The 24111-nt window shown below is 45.8% G+C and overlaps 1 protein-coding gene across 2 annotated transcripts in view; it reads left to right on the top strand.

Moving 5' to 3' along the window:
* Positions 1 to 24111, top strand: part of ascc3 (activating signal cointegrator 1 complex subunit 3) — a 186646-nt gene that overhangs the window by 14170 nt on the left and 148365 nt on the right. For both annotated transcript variants that reach the window (XM_062539224.1, XM_062539223.1), the window contains exons 5-6: positions 7369 to 7489; positions 23132 to 23324. In XM_062539224.1, coding sequence (XP_062395208.1) covers positions 7369 to 7489; positions 23132 to 23324 — 314 coding nt within the window. The remainder of the gene's footprint in view (positions 1 to 7368; positions 7490 to 23131; positions 23325 to 24111) is intronic.

Raw genomic sequence — 24111 nt, 5'->3', positions numbered from 1 at the left:
TTATGTTACCTTTATGTTGCTCGACTTTGGGCAGAACCTAAATGTGTTCCTAAATGTGTAGGCCTACATAAAGTTCTACTATGGAGAACATAACAGGCATTTCTTTTGCACTCTTTATTTTTATTTTTTTTATATATACATAAACAGAGCACTTGACAAGAAAACATTGGACTATTCATGGGTGTCGTCAGGTCCCTTTCCACAGGTGTATTAATCAAGCCCCATGCAGTCTGCATTCATAATCCAGGTGCTTGATGTTATACACCTGTGGAAAGGGACCAGATGAAACCCATGAATAGGCTTACCCTGATATAATCGGCCTGACTTTAATATAATCAGCCTGACTTTGACCAATCTCGCGCGTCATGTCTGAAGCAATATGAATACTTTAGAACACACGCCGCTCTGCTGTACTGTCATGTCATATGTGTATCTGCATTTCAGTATGCTCCTTTTTCAGAGCCTGTCTGCTCGCAAAATGCAAATGTGTTTTGATTTCACTTGCCAAATATTGAACGTTAGAGTCTGTCTGTCTTTGCTTGATGAATCTAGACAACCACCCGGGATGGTTTAAAATAGACATTCAGCTTATTCAGGCGGCGACCATTGTGTAAATCAAAACGTGGCTACAGGGTCATCCGTTCAGTATAAGGCATTGACAGAGGTGAGCTCAGGCCTTAAACCTACTGTAACTGACCCACTTCAAGTTGGAGGAAGGGGGATATGATACCTGTGGATCCCCCTAGGGAGTTCGCATCTTTTTTTTCCACCTCTGATAAGTGTGCACCTCTGAGCAATGGAGACGGACCTTTACTGATGGTCAGGGGCTGGTGCCTTTCTATAGGGGGATGGTATGGATAGACGTACGTACATGAAGCCTGACTCTCAGGCTGTAGTCCAGACTGCGGTCAGCTTCACCCGAGCCCACTTTAAATAAATGATGGACAGTTTCCCCACACAGAGCGCGCACAGCTGATTTAGTTACCGTCTGCAGTCTGAGCTGATGAGGGGGGCCGTGAACCTCTGAGCTGAAGGCAAGCAGGCAAGCAGGCGTCTCTTACTCACGTCAAGTGTGATTTCTTATCACTCCACTGGCATTACATAGTACAAACAAGACACGATACAATCACTCATTGTGAATTACCGTTATTAAATTAAACATGATCCTACTGGCGTCCGTTTGACTGTAGTTATCAGGTTTTGATGACCACACACACCGGTCATTGTGGAAAGTGATCACAGTGTGTGTTTAAAAACACTTGCCAAGGCAGGTGACTACATTGTCTGTGTGTGTGTGTGTGTGTATTTGGATGTTGGGTGGTTTTTGTAATCCTACCCTCTTGTTTCCTTCATTGTACTGTAGGTCCTTCCTTTCTTCCTTCCATACCATACCATAGTGTACCATATTTTCCCAACTATTAGCCGCAGCTTATACTTTGTTTTTGCAAAATGTCTTCAGCTATGAGGCTAATATTAGTCAGGGGCAGGTAATGTGGTATTAATATAGTTGTGTTTCTTTTAACTCGCATAAAACACTGTCCTGCGGCTTATACGCAATGTGGCTAACACACAGGAAATGACTGTAGTGTCCTTCATGTCTCCGTCTCTCACTGTCTCTCACTGGTCTCTGTCTGCCCCCCCCCCTCTCTGTTCATTGCCCTCATCCTCCGTGTCCCTGTACTCTGGGCCTCAGTCCTCCTGTCTAATGGGCTGAGAGGCGCTCAAGTCATTGTCTGGCGTTTGCCCTCGATTTGCTCTCGTGCCAGGATCTTCAACTTTATGTCTGTCTGTCTCTGTTCTCTCTCTCCGTCACCACAAGTCCTTTATGAACGTCATTTAGATTTCGGTCACTCTTGTTTTAATGAAAAAACACAGTTGACGCAGCACCGGTAGCTCGCGCCAGAACACCCTTCCAGACTTTGGACCGGCCTATCTGATTTGGACCTTATCTCGGCCGCCCTGACATAAATTCACACAGATGTCAATCCCTCCGTGTCCTTCCCCCCTTCCCTTCTCTCTCTCTCTCTCTGTCTCTCTCTCTCTCTCTCTCTCTCTCTCCCTCTCTCTCTCTCCTTCTCTTCCTCTCTCTCACACACTCCTCAGTACATAGGCTATCAGTGTTCTCTCCATTGGCCTCTGGTCTCCCTCCACATCTGGCACCCCCCCCCCCCCCCCCTGTGCCCCCCCCCCCTCTCCTGATGGCTGCAGAGCTGCTTGTTGCTGTCGGTGTGCTACATGGTGTTTTCAATGTGCCTCACGTACTTGACATTTGGGAGAGAGCTCTCCCGCCGACATCTTTAGATGTAGGATGCCCTTTGTGTGGCTGGCTCCGCACACCAGCTCCTGCATGTGACTCCAAAGTCAAGTACAAAGTTTAAAGGCTCTGTGCGGTCTGCCCAACACACACACACACACACACACTGGCATACTTGCACACTGTTTCTCATAGACACACACGTTCACTTTACTCACTCTCTCTCTCTCTCTTTCTCTCTTTCTTTCTTTCTCTCTCTTTCTCTCTCTCTCTTTCTCTCTCTCAAACAGACACACACACACACACACACACACACACACACACATGCACACACACACTTTTCCGTAGTTCTTGTAAGTCCCCAAGAGTCTGAACCGATCTACATGAAGCTTGACTGCGATGCCAGAGATATACAGTATGCAGATGAAAAGTATCTGTTTAATATTACACTTCAGTGCTCATGAAATGATGACATTTGGCGCAATAGCTCAGATCTTTGAGAAGAGTGCGAGCTTAGCTTTGGGGCAAAAAATATCTCAAATTGCCAAAGCTTTCAGACTACACTGTATTTCCTCTACAACAGACATTTGACAGGACACAGATGTCATACATTTAAGAAATAGCATTTTTAATAATAATAATGATAATAATAATAACAATAATAATAAAACATTTATTTTGAATAAAGTTTCACATAGACACAGACAGTTATGTCACTTCACTTGGTGCATAGCTGTTTACCGTATGTGTGTATTAGAGCCTTGGCTGCTTGTGTGTGTGGGCCGGTGGGCAGCCGTAATGCACTGCTCCTGCTGAGTAGTTATCTCCAGCGCTGGTGAGTGAGCAGAGGCAGAGGCAGAGGCAGAGGCTGTGTCTACTTCCCGCTCAGGGATGCTGCTTCGGTGGGTACACACGGCCCTTTGTTGACTGTGAGTCGCACTTGAACCAGCGAGCTTCAGAAATAAGATCTCCCGTGGGATGGGTGATCCACAGGGTCTCTCTCTCTCTATCTCTCTCTCTCTCTCTCTCTCAGCTGGTCCCTGGAGACAGACACACACACACACACACACACACACACACACACACACACACACACACACATACACTTCCTGCTGGGCATTGCTATGCTACTCCACTGATCTCTGAGGATGGAATTCATGAGAAGTCAGGGACAGGCACTACAAAGGGTGCTCCTAACAGGGCAGGCGAGAGACGGAATGATAACGACAGCAAACAAAAGACGCACAACAACAAACAAGCATGCGGACTGGGGAGCTGCAGAGAGAGATGAGCAAAAACAAGGACGACCCTAAAGGCCTCTCCTGGAGACGCTGGGCCCTGAGGGACCATGGACGACCTGAGCATCATCAAAGTGCAACCTCCCTCCTGCGCACGCACACACAGACACACAGACACACAGACACACAGACACACAGACACACAGACACACAGACACACAGACACACAGACACACAGACACACAGACACACAGAGACACACACAGACACACACAGACACACACAGACACACACACACACACCAATAGACAAAAAGGCACACAAACAAAACACACACAGGAAGTCATGGCCATATCAGGTGCTGAAGCGTATTGAATTTCCATTGGAACGTATGTAAATGCGTATGCATGCATGGAGTTCGTTCTGCGTGCAGGATTTTAGTTTTACGCTTGACTACTCGCGTGAAGGAGAATCACCGCAGCACTCCCGGCGCCCTTTGGAATCAGGGGCTTGGGTAACGAGACGGCTGGCAGCATTAAGAGAAAAGCAGACAATTAAGAGCCTCCCTACCTGCGCCCGTGCGCCGCGGAGAGACCCGGACCACTGTTCCGAGGTGGCACAGGTCGGCCACGTTCAGCGTCACGCCGCTCTGCTCCCCGCACACACACACACACACACACACACACACACACACACACGCACAAAGAAGTGGAGCTCGCTGAGGCGGTGGGAGTCTGTACATCGCCAATTAATTAGCAGTGCCTCAGAGAGAGAGAGAGAGAGACAGAGAGAGGGAGGGATGGAAAGGGCGATAGATGAGAGGAGGAGAAGAAGTACTAGTAGAAGAGGTTAAGGTTGATTTGAATAGCTCTCATGGTGAGAGATAGAGGGAGGTGGTGAATTCATTTGAGGGGAGGAGGGGGTGGGGGAGGGAGGTTGGGGGGGTAACCAATATGGAAAAGCAGAAAAAGTGAGAGCTGGAGACAAGCAGGAGAAGAGAGAGAAAAATACATGCTGAAAGAAGAAGAGTGAGGAGTGAGAGAAAAAGAGAGAGAGAGAGAGAGAGATGAACAGTGTTGAGAAGGACACTCACGGAGGCCACACTCTCATGCCTCTGCTAGCTTAATGGCAAGCGTTACACGGGTGTCGGGATCACATGTTTATTTTATTGATAAACGACTGGACGCGCGCGGTGTGAGTAGAATGCGAAAGCCGAGGCGTGATGAGGAGCTTAATATGCAGCTTAGGCCTTCACAGTCATTTTCCAAGGGCCACGCACCCTTGTAAAAGATTCCCTTTAATGTGTGGATGCTTGCTTTTAAGGTAAAAATCCGATGGTAAAATGGAAATGGAAGTATTTGACTCCTAATCATCATAATCTGTAAACTGTCCTGGAATGGCAGAACAAAAATAAGTGCTGGGGTCTAAGAAATAGGTGCAGAATATACTTTCAGATGTGGTGTGTGTGTGTGTGTGTGTGTGTGTGTGTGTGTATGCATTCTGTGGCAATGGCACTCCTGGCAGTATGCGCTGATTGGAGGGCTGTGCAGGAGTGGTGGAGATGAAATCAGACTGCTGAGACTGAGAAACAAAGCAATATATAAGCTGTTGGACTTGTACTCGCAAATACAATTCAAATAGATACTTGAAAAATGTAAAACATTTTAAATAGACAGAGAGACATTTCAGAGATATGTTATGATGTTGCGTACATTTTGTTGTGTATATACTGTATATTTTGTGTCACTAATTGTCTAAACTGACAAATGGTATGCCATTTAATATGTTTGTGTGGGAGTGCACATTTTTTTAAACATGGTCCACAGGTAAAAAAAACACTGCTGTTGATTACTGTTCAAGACTGCATTTAGTACACAATACGTCTGTATTGTGCCTAACGTCCTGAATCTAAACGGTTCGGTACAGCTATGTGTGTGTACCTTTACACCCGTATGAGACACTAATCAAAGCTACATAGCTGTGTGTGTTAGAGCCTTGGCTCCTTGTGTGTGTGGGCTGGTGGACAGCCGTAATGCACTGCTCCTGCTGAGTAGTTATCTCCAGCGCTGGTGAGTGAGCAGAGGTACAGTACCTACAGCTATGTGTGTACCTTTACACCCCTATGAGACACTAATCAATCAACAATGACAATATGAGGTATATGAACAGCTAACCTGGGTTAAGACCCAGATAAACCTGTTTAAATTTGCCCTGCAAGTCCTTCAGGCAAGGATCCCATTGACATCCGTTTCCAAACTTTCCACTCTACGACTTAAAGGGGAGTGAAAATTGATCTTAAATTGGTGTGTTAAACTTTTATCAAATTGTTTTCAGAATTGCAACAAACACATTTTTCTTGTAAACTAAGGTTGTATATTCAGTTATTTACTCAATTCCAAAGAAAATCCATGATCCTGGGGTTTTGGTGATGAGGAAACGGATGTCAGGGGGATCCTTTCCAGACAGACCTGCAGAGCGAATTCAAATTTGCCCACAGGTTTGTTTGGGTTCACTCAGGCTAATGAACAGCAGTACAAGGACAAAAACATGATACAAGAAAATAAAATGTAATAGAAAGGAATTTCAAATAAGCATACAGCTATCCAACACATAACAACTGATCTTCTGAATCAAAGATAGTGGAAAATACAGTAAGACAGTTCCTTTCTTTTACTTTTGGGGCGGACCTGATCTCTAATGGGAGCTTGTGTCTAAAATAAAATAATGTCCTCTTCAGACCTACTTCCTGACCTAACCTCAAGCTACATTGTGTCATTTTTTTAGTTGATTCTTTGCAAAAATCGTTTTTTATTTCCTTAAAAAATGTGTGCTCATTCATGTGTTATTACTTCCGCCAACAAATCGTAGTATTCTCGTAACTGTACAATCTGCCATTTAGAATACAGACCGGAGAGTCGTTCATGTAGTGGCAGCCATGTTTTGGCCTCCATCGTTTAAATACATTAGCCAAGGAGAGGCATACCTGAAATTCTAGAAATATAATATCTTGTAGAATTTCCCCCAATAATTACCCTAAGAAATTACACAATGTAGCTTTAAATGTGGACATGTTTATTTTGCCTGCTAGATTGTTGTAGGTTGTTTTACCGTCTAGTGTTGTAGTGGGATAGGTTCTAGAGGTAGGAATGTATGGCAAAATTGCAAAAACACAATGCATTTCATTTTTCTGTTTCAGTTGGCTAGGCCTACAGTATATCTCAGAATCAATGTTCACTCTGTCGTTCTAGTCTGAAGTGCCCTGTGTGTGTGTGTGTGTGTGTGTGTGTGTGTGTGTGTGTGTGTGTGTGTGTGTGTGTGTGTGTGTGTGGGTGGCGGCGCGACGTGCGGAGCCAGGTGGCGGTGTTACGGGGGCTAAACGACGTGCCGGGGCTGAGCGCCGATGCAGTGCTGCCCTAATTGCCAGGTGCCAGATTTGGCAGAAAGCAAAGTGCAGTGGTTTTTGTGGCAGGCTGGGGAGTGCTTTAATTAGTGTATTTTATAAGTGATTTCTGTCTGTACCCACAGCCCCTGCTTTCAGCCATGACTGCGCTGGTTGTTTATATTGCATGGCTTTGGCCCCACATAACAAGTGTTTATTCTCCTCTCTCTCTCTGTCTCCTGTCACTTTTGATCTCTCTCTCTCTCATTCGCTTTATCAATTTCTATCTTTCTTTCTCCCTCTCTGTCAATTTCTCTATTTCTCTCTGTCAATTTCTCTCTCTCTGTCAATTTCTCTCTCTCTTTCTCTGTCAATTTCGCTCTTTCTTTCTCTCTCTCTGTCAATTTCTCTCTTTCTTTCTCACTCTCTTCCCCTCTCTCTTTTCTGTCCCTATACCACTCTTTTCTTGTTCTCTCTCTCACTGTCCCGTGTGCTAGCTGTTTGAGTTCCTGGGTGCTGACGGCTTTGAGGTGATCCTGACCCTGCTCCAGCGGCGCTCGGACATCGTCGACTCCCTGCTGGCCATGCCTCCTGAGAAGAGGGTCAACTTTGTCCCAGGTCAGTCTCTGTCTCTCTCTCTGTCTCATACATGTGCTCACACACACATGTGCGTGTACACACACATACACACACACACACACAGACACACACACACACATTATAAAAACCTACAGTAACACAAGCACATGAATTATGTCACTTAGTAAAGTCACTAGTAAAGTCAGAAAGTAAATAAAAGTACTTTTTGTCACACCATACACAGTTGTGTATTAAAATACGCTACAAAGTGAAATTTCATTTGTGTGAATATTGGTGATCCACTGTTTACATGCATAAGGACATTTAGTGACGCTTCTTTTTTTTAACTGCTCTGTTGTCTTATTGTGTGCCTTGCCAGGCTGAGCTGGAAGTGTGACCCATTCCACAATGGCCTGATACAATACTGTGTGCTGCTTTGTTGTGTGTGTTTGAGTGTGTGGCGAGTTTTGATCGATGTGTGTAGATGCTGACTTTTAAAACATGGACGTTAACAGTGAGAAGCAGAGATGGAAAAGGTTCCTTTGTTGTTTTTGTCTGTTTCTTGTGGAATGTACACAGCAAGAGAGAGCACAGGGAAAAGGTTTTTGTACTGTAGTTATTGGATATAAAATAACACGTTTGCTTGAATTTGTGGATTGCCACCAAAGTCACCAAAGTGATTTTTACAGGTTATGTGTATTTAGCTCCTCTCCTCCATCTCCTCCCAGTTTATGACTGAATTAATTAGCCTAATACCTCATAAACTTGGAAGACATCCCACCTGAAAAAAAAAAAAAAAAGGGCACTTTAGCTTAAACCCTCCTTCCTGAACCTAAGAGATAGATTTCCTTCTCTCCCCCTCACTGCTGCAATCTGATTATTTTAATAGCACGCTCCGCTAATTTCTGCTGAGAGCTCGTGTCGGGAGTTGTGGAAGTCGGGCGACAGACATCTAATCCTCCCTCTCCTCCCCTCTTTCATCTCCGCCGCGTTCCGCACGCCCCCCCAACCCCCCCCCCCCCCCTCTGCCCCCCCCATCTCTTTCAGCGCACTGACTCACGTCTCGGTGCCCTTTGCTGCCTGATTGTCAAGCGGCTCAATCCAGTGGAGGACCATTACCAAAAGATAGTCTATTAAAAGCAGCTCAATTCCTCATTATCTGGCTGCTTTTGGAGGGGGGGGAAGAGAGGGAGGGAAAAAGATACAGAGACCTACAGAGGAGATGGGGGAGAATGTATATTTTGCTGCAGTACCTAGATTTTAGTTCACTGCACATGTTTGGTAGAAAATGAGACTAGAGTATCCATAATCCATAATCCATAATCCGTAATGGTGCGGAGCGTGCCATACTGCTTGTGTTGTTCAGAAGGGGGCCGAGCCCACTGATTATTGACCTCAAGGAGCCGTTATGCTTCCCACGTCGTTCTCCTCCCTAAGTCAGCACTCAGCTCTGTCCAAATACATCTGCCTTTACATTCCTGTGTGAGCTCCCTGAGTGAGTGCATAGAAACCATGAATTTGGTGTTGGCATCTTTCATGGTCAGTTTAGCTCCTGAAGTGATGATTGTGATGAGTGTGGTGAGTATGATGACTTGTAGTGAGTGGTGACTGGTGGGAGGCTCTGATGATGCTAATTCCCATGTGTTGACTAGCCAGCTCCCCCATCATCCTCATACCACACACACCTGCACACACACACACCTCTGCCCACACATACCTTACACACACACACACACACACATCTCTGCCCACACATACCGTACACACACACACACACACACACACCTCTGCCCACACATACCACACACCCACACACACACACACCTCTGCTCACTCATACCACACACCTGCACACACACACACACACACACCTCTGCCTACTCATACCACGCACCTGCACACACACACCTCTGGCTACTCATACCACACACCTGCACACACACACCTCTGCTCGCTCATAGTACACACCTGCACACACACACACCTCTGCTCGCTCATACCACACACCTGCACGCACACACCTCTGCTCACTCATACCATACACCCGCATATCCACCTCTGCCGTGTGCGTGGAGTGCTCTCTCATCTCCTCGGACCTCTCTGTTGCTTATTGTCATGGTGTTGTTGGGCTGCTGGACGGTAGTGTTCTGTTTATTTATTTATTTGTTTGTTTGTTTGTTTACTCCCAGAGAGTGAGGTTCATGTTGATGTTGTTTATGGCCCTCTCTGTTTTTTTTCTGTGGCATATTTATTCCTTTTTTTTTTTAACGTTTCTCTCTTATTTTGTTTGGCATCAAAATCTGAAAAGAAAAAGACTTTGCTATCTTAAGCGATAAGGAGGGATGATTTGTCAATGCCAGCGTCAGCGTCTGATGCTGAGTGAAAATTGTGGATCAAAGTTGTGACGGAAGGTTTGCTGTGTGTGTGTGTGTGTGAGAGAGTGTTTGTTTGTGTGTGTGTGTGTGTGTTTGTGCGAAACTTTCCATGGCAGAGTTTACTCCTTAATCCCAGTGCAGTGCTCAGTGTAACTCTGTAACTCCGTCAGGAGGATTTGAGACCTTAATCACGGATTTTATTTCTGTACATAATCAAACTGCAGTCATTACAGCAATGAGCACGCACAATAACCACTGTAATGGATATTCGTTAAATATTAACAGGCTAAATCGGAGGTTAAAAAAACACCATTTATAATAGATGAGGCGGTTTAGATTGTCAGGGCAGTGAGATCAAGTGCCTTTATCTTCAAGGGGGCCTGATTAAGACACAAGTTAGCTCATAAGTACAGTAGCCAGCGTACCGCTTGATTAACTTCAGTAGGCTAAATCAGTAGGTTTACACAGGGAAGAAAAACATAATTAGAAAACTGTGCACAAATTACTCTGAGCTGTTGTCTCTGCGTCAAACATCTTAATGGCATGATATCAAAGACTCTACATCACAGGAGTGCAAGTACATACTGTCTAGCAGCATGGCATACCGTTCACTCTCTCAAAATTGCACTTGAAATTACTTGGAAGCTTTGCCATCATCAACAGTAAAATAAAAAAAAGAAAAGTCTTGACAGCCTCTTGAATGACATGCAGTCATTTCGCATCATCTATGCCATATACAGTTCTAGCATTATGCTCTTTGTTATGTAACGACCGACAGTTAGCAAGAAACATAGCACCAAAGATCCTTCATTACTCCGCTTTAACCCTCTCTGATAGCACATCTGTACATAGGCATATTTTACATTCCCGTGATCTAAAAGACAAATGGAGATGTTTCAGAATAACTTTCATAATACATTTTCTCACTAACAAAGTGAGAAAAATGATGCATTACAGATGTAGTGGATGTGTGGTTCTGTGGGAGTCGGTGCGTGGTGTCTGGGTGTGGTGGTGTTGGGGTCCCCCCAGTGGCCCCGCCCACCAGCCCCCGCTGTGTGCCGTGACCTCAGCCTACAGTATGCCAGCCTGAGCCAAATAAACAGGCCGGCATCAGGAGCTGAAGGTTAATGGTAAATTTTTAAAGACTCTGATATTGACTTCCTTATACGGTGTCGTTGCAGAGTAGGGGCTGTAAAACTTTAAAGAGCTCAAGGAGGGATTGGCCCAGTTTTAGATTTCTCTCTCTTTCTCTCCTCTCCTCTCTCTCTTTCTCTCTCTCTCTCTTTCTCTCTCTCTTTCTCTCTCTCTGGCCTCCACCTGACTCCGTCAGTTTATCTCTGACTTCTTGACTATATCACTCTATAACTCTCTCTCTCTCTTTATGTTACTACCTGCCTCTCTCTCTCTCTCTCTCTCTCTGCACCCCCCCCTCTCTCTCTCTCTCTCTCTCTGTTTTTTTTTTTTTTTGTAGTTCCTCAGTTCTCCCTCAGTAGTTTGCCTCATCCACTTTCTAGTACCACCAGCCGTTTTTTCACCACGCAGTCTTAAAGAAGCTGCAACAGGCTGATGGCTAGTTTACCTGTTTGGCTTCCCTTTTAGGATTAGCGTTGCTGCGGCAACGGCAGATTGGGGTCAGGCGAGGGGTCTGGGAGCTGATGATTACATTTCCTTTCTCTTTGCATTCCATTAATAAAGGTGGGATTTGCCGAGGTGGCTTTGTGAAGGGCCCATTAGCTCTCTCAGAGGTGGGGCCGGGGGGGGGGTGCAGGGGGGGCCGGGGACGGCCTGTTTGTAAACAAGGATCAGATCCCTTCCCACGATTTTAATTAACTCACGCGGATGCGGCCCGTCCGAGTGGGTGGTGTTTGTGTGCCGCGGCTCTTTCTAGGTGCAAAAACAGCAATAAGTCAGGGCAGCTGTATGCGCATGATTATCGAAAGTCTGAAGTGTGTGCACTTGTGTGTGTGTGTGTGTGTGTGTGTGTGTGTGTGTGTGTCTGTATGAGAGCGAAAGAGAGGGAAAGAGAGAGGGAAGGAGAGAGAGAGAGAGAGAGAAAGGGAGAGAGAGGGTGAGAGTGTGCTCACAAAGTTGGAGCGTGTGTAAAAAAGCAAAGTGTGACTCTCTCGACGGGCCAGAGCTATTCTGGCCTGTTTATCAGAAGCGTTTGTGTTAATGGAGAGCATATGCCGCCATTAAAGCAGGTGCTGCAGTTGATGGGAATCCAAAGTATAATGGGCAACTTTGCCTCCTGGCAGGTGGAATGGCACACAGCGCGAGAGAAAGCCGCTTCGACTCGCTCACCTGTGCCTGTGTGGTGCCGTGTTCCTGGCAGCGAGAGCAGCGAGAGGAACAGAGCGGCGGTCTCGTAAAAGCCTCGGCCGCGTCCGCAGAAAAAACATTTGAGGGAAAGCAAGTATTAGATGTGCAGGGCATTCCCTTGGATTCTGTGCTCCTTGCACCATTTCTGAAGTGCTTTCCAAAAGCCGTACTGCTGCAGCTTTTCGAACCGGGTTTGATGAGGTAGAACTTATTGCTTCTTGAAACGAGCCACTTTTCAGCCAGAAGTGTCTCCCTCCAGCTTGGTAGGCCATAGACTCTGAAGCGAGGCCGCTTGAGATCTGGTCTGCGATTTTCTCAGATTGATTCTGACCCCTTTGAAAGTTACTGCAATCGGAGACACCAAGCCATAACATTACTTTCCCGTAAAAAACAGAGATGACTCAGACACAACCACACAGATATATGACTAGTCCTTTAGCGTTAAATGAAATATTCATGTTAACTGGAAGTTCTATATGTCGAAATGCTTAAATTGCCCTCCTTATGGCGCGCTCGTTGTGATGCATTTCCGGAAAGGTCACAGATAGGAGTGGTAGGCGTGCATTGTGCTCTCAGTGAAGACAGATCTGGGCTGTTTAGTAATGTGGTTTGTCAGCGCGTGAAGCAGCCTTGCCATTTCTAATCTCCATCGAGGGGAGCACCAGCGAGGGCTGGCGTGTCCCAGCAGTGCTTTGTCTTCTTTAGCGCCGGCTCTTCTCCCATCTAATTGGGGGCCTCGCAGCGAGATGATGGGGGAAAAGAGTTGGGGAAACAAACCTGCCCAACCTTATTACCTATTTCTTTCCCAACGATTTGTGATGCTGTGTGTGGTGTGGTGTGTTCTGGGCAATGGTAAACTTGGTAAACCCATTTTGAGAACTTTTGACTTCCGAACACACAAGAATAGAACAGAATTAAGTGTAGGGTACTCTTCGCTGTTCTGTTGTATGTACAGTGTGTCTGTGTGTCTGTGTGTCTGTGTGTCTGTGTGTCTGTGTGTGTGCGTGTGTGCGTGTGTGTGTGTGTGTGAATTTGTTGTTGGTGTGTAGACAGGGGAGGATAAAGACACATAGAATAGATCCGTCACAGTGGCCTCTGACAGACACCAAAGGAGTGGCGGCGTGGCGATGGCGCTGTCCGTGCCTTCCTCCCAGCGCCGCGTCCACTTGTGGGGGTCATGCTCCGCTCCGACCGGGCCTCAGCTCCGACGCGCCCTCACGCTGTCCTCCGTGCCTCTCCGTCCGTCTTGTTATCTCCGGCTCTCCGTTTCGCTCGCTCTCCCGTTTGCTGTTTTTCTCCTTCCCACTGACTTCTCCCCCCCCCCCCCCCCACACACACATTTTTCTCCCCCTCTGCATTCGTTCCTGTTCTTTTCCTCCTCTGTTCTGTCTTATCTTCTCGTTGCTTTCTCCGAGTCTCCTTCTTCCGTGCCTTTTTGTCAGTGTTGGGAAAGATGCTAGCTTGCGGTAGGTCAGACGGCTGCTGTGTCTCTTTTTTCTCCTCTTCCTCTGTAACACGTGGCGACTCACTGCTGTTTTCTTCTCACTTATTTTCCCCTACACAAGGACATGCTGCTATGCTGCACACCCACACACATACACACACACACACACACACACACACACACACATTTCCCCTACACAAGGACATGCTGCTACCCTACACATGCACAGTTTATGCGTTTGCCTCTTTCTGCCCATGGTCTTTGTACTTTTCCATTTCTACACTTTATTACCTTGTATGCCGACTTGCTATTGCGTTACTTTCTTTGTCTCTCTGTCAGCGTTTTTGTGTGCTTGTTGTTAGATAAATCCAAGGTGTGACCAGGTGTGTGTTTGCGTGTGTGTGTGTGTGTGTGTGTGTGCGTGTGCGTATGCGTGTGTGTGTGTGTGTGTGTGTGTGTGTGTGTATGTGTTTGTGCTATAAAGCAGGGGATCTAGACGTGACCGTGTACCAAATGCAGTGAGGGCGAAGAGTGTGTGTGAGGGAGTGAGTGAGTGAGTGAGAGCAAGAAGTCGCCTTTGAGATGAAAATCGCAGGGAGGCAGAGAGGCTGTCAGAGGTGGCATGAAAAATTCAAAGGAACCTTTTGAGACCTGATGGGCGTTTGGCTGTGAGCGTGCAGCCTCGGCGAGCGACCGCTGAATCTCCCAGTGCCCAATGAGATTTTCAGCCCTGAGATATCGCCAGCAAAAAAAAAAAAAGCAAGAAAGATGAATAGATTCCTTTAGAATGAATGTGCCTTTTCCTTTTGTTTTGTTTTTTTCATTCCCTCTCTCGGTTTCAAGTGCATGATAAGAGCTTTACCAAGCAGACGGGCACAAGCTGAGTGCTGCACCTGCTGATTCTGTGATCACAGACAGTGTTTTTATCGCAACACAAACAGACTACAAATGACTAGGAGATGTGGGAATTGTGGAGACGATCACCGACTGTACTTCCTTTTGTGTAAATAAAGAATTAAAATAGACTGTCAATTAATTGAACGTCGATTCAAGCCGCTAAGTAGGTTTAATTACATTATAATTTATCGTAGTACGTCTCAAGTGTCCGTAATCGTATTGTACTGTTTATGACTATCTTTTTTTTTTTTTTTAGCTTGCTATTAAAGCTACAGATTTACTTTAATTTTCAGGTGCTGGCATTGAGGGATAATCATGAAAGGCCAAAGATCTTATCACCGTTCAACTTTTTAGAATATATTCTGCAGAAGTGTTTGAGGCCTGGGGTAAATCTTGTTGATGGCAGTGTTGTATCTGACTTCATAAGTAGTTCGCCCTGGCCCTCATCACCTCGCCCCCCATATCTGAATATGCAGGCTTTAGAAAGCTCTCCTCCCGCCCCTTCATATTAACCTTGCGGACCCCAGTGATCTTTCCTGATGATTCAGCCTGCTTTGTGCTAATATCTACACACTGCCTCACCATATTGGCTTTAGTAAGTGTGTGTGTGTGTGTGTGTGTGTGTGTGTGTGTGTGTGTGTGTGAGAGAGAGAGAGTGTGAGGGAGAACTTTTTTTGCTAATTGCTGTTTGCAAACCATTTCCCTTCTCAACACAGATCCCTATCGTATAATGTTGCTTGCAGCCTGTCAGGTTAGAAATGACTCCCTGGCCAGTTAATTAGACTGCAGATACTGAACACTGTGAGGTCTCTATCAGTCATGGGGCAAATCAGTGCCCTTTTTGTTTTTAATTATTATCAAATCGACATTATGATTTCATTAAAATAAATTCATAATAATAATAAAAAAATAGTTTCTGATTCAGAGTATCACGTTATTGTGAAGATGCATCATGTATGGGATAATGGACAATACAGAGTTGGTATGGTTGCTATGGTTGGTATGGTTGCTATGGCCAAAGGCCAGTCGTTAGTTCCATCTCATCTCTCGGCGAATTACTAAGTGTAGATGAAGTGTAATACGGCCAAAAAACTGGAGCTACTTCATAGGAGTGCAAATAACCTGTTTTTTTTACACTGTCTTAAGAAAGCGTGACCGTGGGAAATTCAACCAAGCAGTGGTACAAGTCACAAATGAACCTTTTGCGCTCTTGAGTGGTCCAAACTGGTCCAAACTGGTCCAAAGGCTCTATGAAAGAAAGAAATATGGAAAAATGAGAAGCCTGTGTAAACCATCTCCTGCAACCTCTGAGGCTCAGATAGGAAAACAGGATCTCTCAGGAACAGGAACCCCATGGGTCCTGGTTCTGAAAAGGCCAAGCTTTCTGTTCTACTTCCTACCCCACATGCTGTCCTCTGTGCTAGAGTAACTCCGCAGCGGCAGTAGTAGTAGTACTAGTAGTAGTAGCAGCAGTATCAGTAGTAGTATTAGTAGTAGCTGTAGTAGTAGCTGTAGTAGTAGTAGTAGTAGTAGTAGTAGTAGTAGTAGCAGCAGCAGCAGTATCAGTAGTAGTATTAGTAGTAGCTGTAGTAGTAGCAGTAGTAGTAGTAGTAGTAGTAGTAGTAGTAGTAGTAGTAGCAGCAGCAGCAGCAGTAGTAGTAGTAGTACATGTAGCTGTAGCAGTAGTAGTAGTAGTAGCAGCAACAGCAGCAGTAGTAGTAGCAGTACTAGTAGTAGTAGTGGTAGCAGTAGTAGTAGTAGCTGTAGTAGTAGCAGTAGTAGCAGTGGTAGCAGTAGTAGTAGTAGCAGTAGTAGCAGCAGTAGTAGTAGCAGTACTAGTAGTAGTAGTGGTAGCAGTAGCAGTAGCAGTAGCAGTAGCAGTAGCAGTAGCAGCAGCAGTAGCAGTAGCAGCAGTAGTAGCAGTAGCAGTAGCAGCAGCAGCAGTAGTAGTAGTAGTAGTAGTAGTAGCAGTAGCAGTAGCAGTAGCAGTAGCGGTGTGAGGCGGATGAAGGAGACGTGCTGCAGATTGATACCATCAGAGGTGTGAAGGGGCTGGTGTGAGCAGCAGGCCTCCCTCTGTTCCTGGTGAGCTCACTCTCACTCTGAGAAATGAGGTCTGCCAGCAGACCCGCGACTCTTTAATATGTTCCTCAGCTTTTCTCTCTGGAAGGATATAACAACATCGCCTCTGTAGCATTAGCAGTCGGGGCTAGTTCACCAAAAGTGCGTATTTGTCTGTGGATCTAATGACCGTTGTGATCGGGGATGTAGCATGAATATTTCAACAAGTCATTATGACTATTTGTTGTTTAGTTATCTATTGTTTGTCAATTGTTTGCCCTTCACTGATTTTGGTATCATACACTTACGCTTAAAGGGATATTCCGCCATTTTTGGAAATACACTCATTTTCCACCTCCCCTCGAGCAAAACAATCGATATTTACCTTGTTCCCGTTCATCCAGCCATTCTGTGAGTCTGGCGATACAACTTTTAGCTTCAGCCTAGCATAGATCATTGAATTGGATTAGACCATTAGCTTCTCGCCTGCTAGCTTCATGTTTAAAAGTGACTAAGATTTCTGGTAATTTTCTCATTTAAAACGTGTCTCCTCTCAAGTTAGAAAGTGCAATAAGACCAACTGAAAATGAAACCTGGCGTTTTTCTAGGCTGATTTGACATGGAACTACACTCTCATCTGGCGTAATAATCAAGGCAACTTGCACACTACTGGCACTACTACTGCTTGCTGTCTATGGGGACTATTTTCAGATGCTGCGTACAATATCACTGCGCCTATGGTACGTTTGCAAATTGCCTCGATTATTACGCCAGATGAGAGTGTAGTTCCATGTCAAATCAGCGTAGAAAAACGCCAGGTTTCATTTTCAGTTGGTCTTATTGCACTTTCTAACTTGAGAGGAGACACGTTTTAAATGGGAAAATTACCAGAAATCTTAGTCACTTTTAAACATGAAGCTAGCAGGCGAGAAGCTAATGGTCTAATCCGATTCAATGATCTATGCTAGGCTGAAGCTAAAAGTTGTATCGCCAGACTCACAGAATGGCTGGATGAACGAGAACAAGGTAAATATCGATTGTTTTGCTCGAGGGGAGGTGGAAAATTAGCGTATTTCCAAAAATGGCGGAATATCCCTTTAAGTTAACCCAAATAATTCTCCATTTAATATTTACTGTAGACATGAGTATTTGTCAAAACTTTGTAAATACAAGTCACATGAAGCTTCATGTTCACTATAGACAGGTTGTGAAACTTGCCACCACAGCCACCTCATCCACAAGTCTCTTGTCGTCAGAAACAAAGTTAAAAGATAGTACTGTAGGCTACACTTTTCTAGAAGCGAAAAATATCTCTCTTCACTTCTTGTTCTGTCTCCCTATTGCCAGCTGCTGTGTGTTACATCTAGTTCAGCTGACATGTTGTGTTTTCTGCTTGATGTTTATCAGTGAAAAAAACCCATCGTTACTAATTACCGTTTCATTTTATGGATTAGTCTCTCCACCCCCAGACCCCCCCTCCCCCTCCCATCCTTCACACACACACACACACACACACACACACACACACACACACACACATACAGTACATACGCACATACACACGGACTCTTTTTCTTTTAGCCCACTCGATGGGTCAGCATAATTTGGGATTAGCCATGAGCTGCCCCTCCGCTCACCCTCGCTGGCTGTGCAGTCAGCACATCAGGAAAGTTTATTCTCATTTAAGGGGAAATAAAGACATCAGCAATGGAAATGCAGAAGGTGCTCTAACCTCCCCCCTCACACACACACACACACACACACACACACACACACACATCCCCATGCGCACACCTGCCAGCTGCCAAGGTGATTTCATGCTCTCACCAATCCCATTAAAGTGGGATAATGTTGGATTGGATTCCCCAACAAACACCGAAATGGGACACGCATCAAAGGCATCAAGCGCCTTTTGTCTTCCTGGGTACTTAGTAAACAACCTGAATGTTGACACCTCATTTTCTATTGTTCTTTCTCTCCTCTGGAAAAACAGTTTGTGTTGCTCCCAGCACACCTCTAACCACGGTGACCTCTGTCGTCAGCCACACACCCACACAAGTTTGGGGTGTCAGTGGCGGTCCGTGAGGGGCTTGGTGAAGGAGTGTGTGTGTGTGTGTGGGTGGATGTGTGGGTGGGTGCACTGGTGCCCAGTTGTCAGGCAGAGAGTGTAATTAAGGTATTTCCACCTCTCACTTAATTAAGGCACCTTTGAGAACTGCTTCATTATCTCAAGTGAATCCATAAAGGTGAGTTGTCTAGGCAATTGGAGCTGGATGCTGTTGTCAAGGAGCCCTTTCAGTCTGGATGAAGCGATGTGTTCTCTTGGCTGTGGTTAAGGATCCATATGAACATGTAACTCATTGTAAGGGGTTGGCCAGCACGGCGCTGTTGGCTGCTGTTTTAGTGGAATTCGTGACCATACATTTTCCAAGACATTGTTTGGGCATTGAGCTACTGTATTTTGCTGAAAGAGCTCTAATTTAGCCAGGTCAGTGTGTGCAGTCAGTGAGACAACCGCTGGTCTTCCTTGAATGTGAAATAAGGAGAATGTACAGGTGAAGGGAAAAAGCTAAACAAAAGATGACCAGATTTTAAAAATAAGAATCTGCAAGGTGTGACTCCACACTCAGACTGTGGTCTGGGTCTTATAATGTGAAATGTGTATCCAGGTAAGAATGGAGATAATTTCTACATAGTTTCTCTCTTTAAATGGGTCCAAATGGTTCTAGAGACTTACACAGCTTTCAAATGTCTGCACAATCACCTTTATCACGCTTCATCCAAGCCCGCGGCCAGAGCCATCACCAAACAATGAATGGCAGAGCTTGTTATTAATCGCAGAGCTTCTTTTATGTAGTCTTGATTGGAACAACGCAACAAAGCAAACTCTTGACGGAAAAGAGATCATAAAGAAACGGAGAAGAAATTGACCCTAAAGAAGCAACACCGCATCATTGTATAAAATGAGGCAGCTTCAAAAACTGTGTTTTTCCGTTGCTGTGTGCCTCGTGGTCGCTGCCTCTGTTTTATGGCTGCAAAGTGGAAGATATTTTCGTATGAGTGAGGGTAATGCCACTAGGTGATGGGGGGGGTGATGAGCTGAGTGAAGGACGGAGAGAGAGAAAGAGAAAGGAGAGAGAGATGGAGAGACAGAGAGAGAGAGAGGGATGGATGGATGGGGGTTATTGGTGATCGAGCCTTTTTAGCAGATAAAGAAGAGATCATTCAGACAATCAGCCTGAGCCTCTGTGCAATCATCAGATCTCATCTGTTTTCAAGAGCAATTGTGCTTTTTATTGAGCTGTTGTGCTGCAGAGAGAGAGAGAGAGAGAGAGAGAGAGAGAGAGAGAGAGAGAGAGAGAGAGAGAGAGAGAGAGAGAGAGAGAGAGAGAGAGAGAGAGAGAGAGAGAGAGAGAGAGAGAGAGAGAGAGAGAGAGAGAGAGAGAGAGAGAGAGAGAGAGAGAGAGAGAGAGATGTCAGTAATGGGTTAACCCTCGCTGTGCTGAAGCCCAAGGCCAGTGGCCGCATGGCACACTGAATTAGGAATTTGAAAGGCTTTGGCTGCTAAGATCGACGCATCACCGACGCCACACCGTTGGAGGTCTTCTGAAGGATCTTTTAAGGCGTTTGCCGTTCGGAGGTGGTCAACGCTTCTCTTAATGCCTTGTGTGTGTGTTTTGGCATTCCTTCCGTGGTGCGCTCACAATACCCCGGAGTATTTCATGGGTGCCTCCACTTAATAATGCCGCACTTGTCATGCCTCTAATTTCGTTCTGGTAATTAGCTTTCACCGGCGGCTTTTAAAACAATAAATATTCAAATCCGAAGCACTTTGCTTCCGCCCGCGCCGCGTCCGCTGGGGAGTTAAGATGCGTTTTTCCAGACAGAGAGAGCACAGGGGCCAGCGTTAAAGACGTCCTCGGAGTCGGCTCCACACACACACACGACTGTCAGGGGAACACGGCGCTGTACGCGGTGTTGCCGCATAGATTTACGGAGGCAGGGACAGAGGTTGTGGGAATTTTTTGAAGGCAAGGTTGTCTTATCGCCCTGCGTTTTACAGCCGGTTGTATGCCACGGCCATTAAACATTTCACAGCTGCGTAACGATTTCGAGGTGACGTATGGGAAACGTTTCTGTGTTATTTTAAGAAAGGCGAAGTCGTGAACTAAACACAGTTGCTGTGCTACTGAGATGGTATGGGGCAAGCAGGATATGGCGCCAACGACCCCAGGCCAGGCTGGTTTATTAGTTCCAATAGTGTATCAGTCCTTCAGTCAAGAATGAACTAGCACAGGCCCCAGCCGTGCGAAACTGGCTGGGGCACCTGCACCGCACGCCGGCGACCCGGGTTCGATTCCCGCCCCGTGATCCTCTCCGGATCCCACCCCAGCTCTCTCTCCCACTCACTTCCTATCATTCTCTCTGTTCTGTCCAATTGAAGGCATAAAAAGCCCAAAAAAATAATCTTTAAAAAAAAAAAAAAAAGAATGAACTGGCACACTAATGTTGCTGATGCCAAAGTGCTATTGGTGTGGGCGAGTTCATTCTTGATTGTAGTATTGATATGCAACCCAGCATACAGTACAGTCATTTTTTGTATACTAGCCGCATTGTGTATAAGCCGCAGGACCGTGTTCATGCAAGTAAAAAGAGACAAATCTATATATAAACCATAGTAACTGCTCTTGTGTATTAACCTCATAGCTGAAGAGATTTTTGCATATTCAATGTACTGTATAAGCTGCGGCTAATACTTTGGGAATTACGGTAGTTGAACTCAAAAGCACTGGGTAGGGTTGTCCTGTGTTTTAAATGACAGGCACAGTAGGAGAGTGGAAAGACCCTTGGTGGTTAATGTTAGATCTCTCTCTCTCTCTCTTGATCTCTCAGCCCCCCCCCCTGCCTTCTTGACAGTCAATCTCCTGGGCTCATTTCTTCTGCCAATCATGCAGCATTTGGCATTGACCGGTGGCTGTTAGTAGACGGATCCCTCACAGCATGATAATGTGTGTATGTGACTGATTATGATTGTATATAATCAACAGGCCTCATTACATGACATTTCCTTTCTCAGCCAATGAAGGATCAAAGGCCTGTTTTTACAGGCCAGGTCATGCTTCCGTTTGTATTGCATTGTGACATCAAGCCTCATATCCAGTCTTAAACCGATGTGCTTAGATGAATTAGTGTCAGCTTGTCATGTATTGTGTGTGTACATGTGTGTGTAGACTATCATTTAGATAGTTGCCTCTTCAGATCTATGACTTGGCGTTGGCCACAGAGTGCCGAATGTGTCTCACGTCTGTCAAGCGACTTTAAAAGTCGCATGCATTGTACGGTGGGTCTCTCACGTTGTTTGCTGTAGAGCTTTGCCACTAGGAATACTTATTGCATATGATTGCGGGGAGAATGAGATGTTTGTTTACACAGAATTTGTAATTCTGTTAGTAAATCTAAAGTTATTTCTTTAGATTTTTTTTTGTTCTGCAAGGAGTATTTGTACTTCTTTCTACATTCATCCCTTTTATTACCATTGACAAGCATCCTCATGTTGTTCATGCTTATTGACGTTTCCACGTTGTGAGTGTAAGCTATGGGAAGCCCATGATCCGAACCGAGACTTTGCTGTTTTCACCTAGCCCTACCAGTATACAGTAGGAGCACATTCTCTGTTGAAATGATTTAAAAACCCAACACAGATGTCCACAGTAATCTTACTGGTTCTCTCTGAGCCCCGAGAGCTCCTGCCTGCGGATACCTGGCTAGTCGGAGTCCCATGTTCTGCTGTGTCCTCCTCACAGAACCGGAGTGCGGAGTTTGCGGTTGTATTGAGTGGCCGACGAGGTAGTTGTTACCGTTAGGCGGGATCACGCTGGAGATAAGGAAGTGGCAGATAGTAAGCGTAACGCAACGCTTGCATTGTGCTTTGAAAGTTGTACCAAGTTCAATGCTCAGCTTGTCAAATGCTAGCGTTAAGCTAGCACTGCCACTGTTCCCATAAAGAACAATAGAGAACCATAGAGAACAACAGGAAACCTGCCGCTTGAGTACGCTAGCGCTGCCACTGTTCTGCTGCAGAACCATAGAGAACAACAGGAAACCTGCCCCTTGAGTATGCTAGTGCTGCCACTGTTCCGCTGCAGAACCATAGAGAGCAACAGGAAACCTGCCGCTTGAGTACGCTAGCGCTACAGAACCATAGAGAACAATACAGAACCATAGAGAACCATTGAGAACAACAGGAAACCTGCTGCTTGAGTATGCTAGCGCTGCCACTGTTCCGCTGCAGAACCATAGAGAACAACAGGACACCTGCCGCTTGAATACTCTAGCGCTGCAAAACCATAGAGAACAATACAGAACCGTAGAGAACCATAGAGAACAACAGGAAACCTGCTGCTTGCTGCTGGCCAGTGTGGTCCCAGCCTGAGGCTATTGCTATTAGGTGCTTCTGTCTCTGTGTGTGTGCCCACACGTATAACCTAAAACTACCAGTTTGGTGTCACACTTGTCGATATAGTGAGATATGAGAGGGGGTGCCATTGCCTGACCGCTTTTGTTTTTGTTTGTGGCGTTGTCCAGGCGATCCGGAGGGCGGGCGGCCGGCCTACGGCTGCCAGGTGACCATCCAGTCGGAGCAGGAGCGGCAGATGATGAAGATGTACCGGCGCGAGGAGAAGCGCGAGAGGCGGCGCGAGAGACGGGGAGACGACGGGGTCATGGAGTACGCCGAGGCCAGCTTCTCTTTCGACCCCAAGGAGATGAGGCAACAAAGGTGAACACACACACACACACACACACACACACACACACACACACACACACACACACACACACACACACACTCACACACACAGATGTAGATGTGTTGCATATGCCTGACTCAATGACAAAGCTGAAAGAGCCCCTTGACCCTTGTGTCGACCTCTTTGCATCAATGGCTTTAGAAACAGGCAGTCCTCTGCATATGTAATCACAGCCTTGGACTGGAGGAAACAAAATGAAATCATAGGAAAGTGAGGAGAGAGGAAAAAAACAAAGATGAATATGTGACTCGTTTTCTTGGCAGTCTTAGTATCTCCCTGTTTATTTATTATTTATTTTCTGAGGGATTTTCTCTCTGAAAGTTTAATTTCACAGGATAAAAACGAGCAGCGGTCTGTTTAATTAAAAGCACGGTGGAGTCGGGCCGAGCTTGTCAGAGCGTGAGTGGAGAGATTACAGGGAGAGGTAAAGCCACGTTTAGCAGGCCACACTCGTTCCTCATCCCCCCTTCCCCTCCTGTCTCCACTCTTCCGGCTCCTTCTTTTCTTCCTCATCTTTTTCCCTCCTGTCCCTTCTTTTCCTCCACGTCTTTCCTCCTTTCCCTTCTTTTCCTCCACATCTTTTTCCCGCCTTTCCCTTCTTTTCCTCCACCTCTTTTTCCCTCCTTTCCCTTATTCTCCACCACGTCTTCCCTCCTTTCCCTTCTTTACCTCCACGTCTTTCCTCCTGTCCCTTCTTCTCCTCCACGTCTTTTTCCTCCTTTCCCTTCTTCTCCTCCACGTCTTTTTCCCTCCTTT

Source organism: Sardina pilchardus, chromosome 6, assembly GCF_963854185.1.
Source record: "Sardina pilchardus chromosome 6, fSarPil1.1, whole genome shotgun sequence".
Classification (NCBI taxonomy): domain Eukaryota; kingdom Metazoa; phylum Chordata; class Actinopteri; order Clupeiformes; family Clupeidae; genus Sardina; species Sardina pilchardus.
Note: the sequence above shows the minus strand (reverse complement) of the source record. Positions and strands in the feature narration are given on the sequence as shown.